General features: G+C 36.7%; 1 protein-coding gene across 1 annotated transcript; it reads right to left on the reverse strand.

Moving 5' to 3' along the window:
* Window positions 1-694: 694 nt before the first annotated feature.
* Window positions 695-2,420, reverse strand: LOC149544245 (BAHD acyltransferase DCR-like). The gene is made up of 3 exons (XM_089795938.1): window positions 2,378-2,420; window positions 1,446-1,509; window positions 695-1,352 (listed from the first exon to the last, which is right to left on the reverse strand). Exons 1-3 carry the CDS (start codon window positions 2,418-2,420, stop codon window positions 695-697), a joined length of 765 nt encoding a protein of 254 aa, XP_089652064.1.
* Window positions 2,421-3,344: the final 924 nt, after the last annotated feature.

The raw sequence follows: 3,344 nt of genomic DNA on the forward strand, positions 1-3,344 counted from the left end.
AAATGTAGTATTTGACATAATGGCATCCTTTGGAGTTGGTGCAAATTTGGTTATGTTCTTGACAAGAGTACTCGATCAGCAATAAATTACATGAGAAATTGGATAGAAACAACTTACATGTTTTCTCAAGCACGAGTTTTTTAAAGTGATTCATATATGTTATGTTTCAAGAAGAAGGATGTATGAATATTTGTTCGGATAAGTTAAATCTCTCTAATTCAATTCCATTTTTTTCTGGTTTTTGGGTGGATAGGTATAAAAGGCATTGTGGTTTCTTTCAATCTAGTTGTGCGTAGTTATTTTCTTATTTAGAGTGTTTACTCAATTGTAATCTTTATCTTTATAACAAGAAGCTGGAAATAATGGGAGAAAATGAAATGCAAGAGTTTCCATGTGAGGGATAAAATCTGAGACAAACTTTTAATAAATTGTCTTCATCATAGACAGAAAGAAAGTTGTGTATTGTGTCAAATATGTCTTTAATTGAGTGTCTCAATATATTGTCGTAGAAAATTGTCTCGATAAGACATAGATACTTTTGTGTCATTTTGTCTTATAAGGACAATTGATTAAGACAATATATTAAGATGCTCAGTCAAAGACATGTCTAAGACAATAACAAATTTCTTTTTGTCTCATATAAAGACAATTTATTAAAAATTTGTCTCAGATTTTGTCTTTATTAACACCCCCTCTAATAGTGTATATAAGCATACATCATCCCACCGAAGGGATAATCCAGTCCACTCCTAACCGCCACTGGTTCTCCCCACCCAAAATCAGTCTCATACGTTTGAAACTGCGGGGAACCTGCAAACACCAAACAATTTTTCCCCAACGGCTCCATACGCCACTTATCAATCCTCTCCCTAATTACCTCGTTCGTATGACCTGCAATAATGCCGTTCAACAAACCAGCGGAGAAAGAAAGAGAAGAACTGATCAGTTTCGCACATGTGGTGGTCGTACTTACATTCTGAACAACATTACCAAAGTAAGAGTTGGGCAGCGGAGGAAGAAGCCGCGCCCGACAGTCGACGGCTGCATTACATGTCCTGGGCTCGTGTGGACTGAGACCGCGGGCTCGAGTGACTGCCTGCCACACGTGTGCGCACAGCGCTTGGTACGAAGATATCATAATGGATGACTCCTGGTTAGCCCGCTCTTTTAAGCGGTGGATCATGTGGGCGCTGAAATGGAACTTTTTAAACCGCAGTGAAGACCTAGGAGGCCGTTGGATGTGCCCACCGGGGTTAAGGCCAAGTGTAACTCCAGTCACAGATCTGCCAGGGTGCAGCAAACCACGGTCGAAGATTGCCTCAACGGGAATTCTGTTCCAATTTCCATTTGTTCTGCAGAGATGAGACCACGCATTTGTTCCAATGACTCAGCGGAACTGGTAGTCAACCAATACTGACAATAAGTGGCAATCAATGAAAGCAAACCCCCTCACATAATTTGAATAGATATTGGAAACAGAAATGGACAATCGAGACTTTGATAAAGCTCCTGAAATACGCAAAGCGATGTAGACCATAGATTATGCTACTTATTATCAGTCTAAATACAGATTTGAATAAGCCATTTTTAACCAAATCGAGGTCAAGTCAATTATGTAGTTTTTGCCATCGATTCCTTCCTCTACTTGCAATGAATCATTTCGATGGACTTAATCAGAATATGCACCCGAAACGCAAGCGTCACCATCCGTTGAATTGACTTGAGTGGGACTTTGACTCTAAAACTAGAGACCCACCAAAGCGTGTTTCAGGGGTTGCTTCTACCATCTCGTGAGTCTACCCACGAGGAAGCAGACTCGGAAGAAACATAAACTTCATTTCGTTTATGGATCACTTGAGAGTATTTTAAATTTCTCTCACTCTTTCAAAAGTAAAATGATGGCTCTCCAAATCCTCTCCAACAATAAGAAGAGACACAAAGCATCAAAGTTCTTGCTAATAGTGTTATACATGCAGAGTTAAGATTAGGTGAATTAGTAGATTAAGGCATTATCAATTAAGTTTGAATGCATGATTGAAATATTTTTCAATAGAAAAATGTGTTGGATAGAATTATGCTTGACAATTTTCTAAGTTTGTCTAAGTCTCAGTGTGAATTTTTTTTTTGCTTCCAACAAAGATGAATTTTACTTCATCTGTCTTACTGAAATCTACATTTTGATGTCACGTATTAGACTGACAACATCTGTAAATCTAAGCACTTTTTATTAACATGAACCATTTTGCTTTTCCACAGAAATGAGTTGAAATGAAGGCGGTCTATAGTTGGTTTAATACAGTTTAAAAACAATGAAAACCAGAATATAAAATTGTAAAAGAATAAAACGGAATGAAGAATGAAGTTGTAACATGTGCACCTTGCTTAACCAGCACGCACTGACCGTACGTGGTGGTCCACATTGCCTTAAGAAGCAACAATTACTTAATTTGGGAAGGAAGAGGAATATTTAGATTAAAACTGAACCAATAATTTCATACGGTTGGATTTTGATCTACATAAATATCAATGTGGCAGACATTAGCGTGGAATATTATTAAGTAGGAGATAAAATATTTGTTTGTATGTTCACTAATTTGTCAAGTGGACAGACAGTTAAGTTCAGCAATATTATATTTACAGATTTCGTGCTGTCGCCTAGCCGGGGATTTTAACCTTTCTTTCTGATTAATTAATTTGCTCCTTGAAATCGGTGCACATAGAGAGACTCATTTCCTCTGTTTAGAGACCAAGTCAAAAAATTGCACAGCACTTGCGAACCATAGACTATGATATTTACGGAATGGAAATAGGATGGACTGTGATATTTATGGAATGGAAATAGGATAACTTATGGACTACTTGATGCTTGCACATGTTAGTCCCTTATTTTAGGTGGAGACTAAAGTTTTCGTTGCACTCAATTGAATTAAAATTGTTTCTTGAAAATTTCACAGCTTGCTTTTATCTTATGGTTTACACGAATTTCTCTATTAAAATGAAATTACTATTTATTTTTTCTATTTTTCTATTCGCTACCCTCTATGGTGGTATTTATCTTTTCTTCTTGAAAAAATTTGCCCAAAATCTAAACTGGTGTCAAGTGGTTTTTGCTAAAACAATTCACATGGTTGGTGTGTTTACAGATAATGCATGTGGTGGCATTTCCAAAACAGTTTACATTTTTCAAACATGCATGGAGAATTGATCTATCCATTTTACCATACGATTATGCATATTTCTTATGGCAGGTAACTAGTTAGTACAAAACTCAATCCCAAATGCAACTATTAAGAAATGAAGGAACAATCACAACTAAATGCCTTGTTACTCGAGAGATGATGTGA

The sequence above is a fragment of the Cupressus sempervirens genome, chromosome 8 (genome assembly GCF_028749045.1).
Source record: "Cupressus sempervirens isolate cs-2001-9-10 chromosome 8, ASM2874904v1, whole genome shotgun sequence".
Classification (NCBI taxonomy): domain Eukaryota; kingdom Viridiplantae; phylum Streptophyta; class Pinopsida; order Cupressales; family Cupressaceae; genus Cupressus; species Cupressus sempervirens.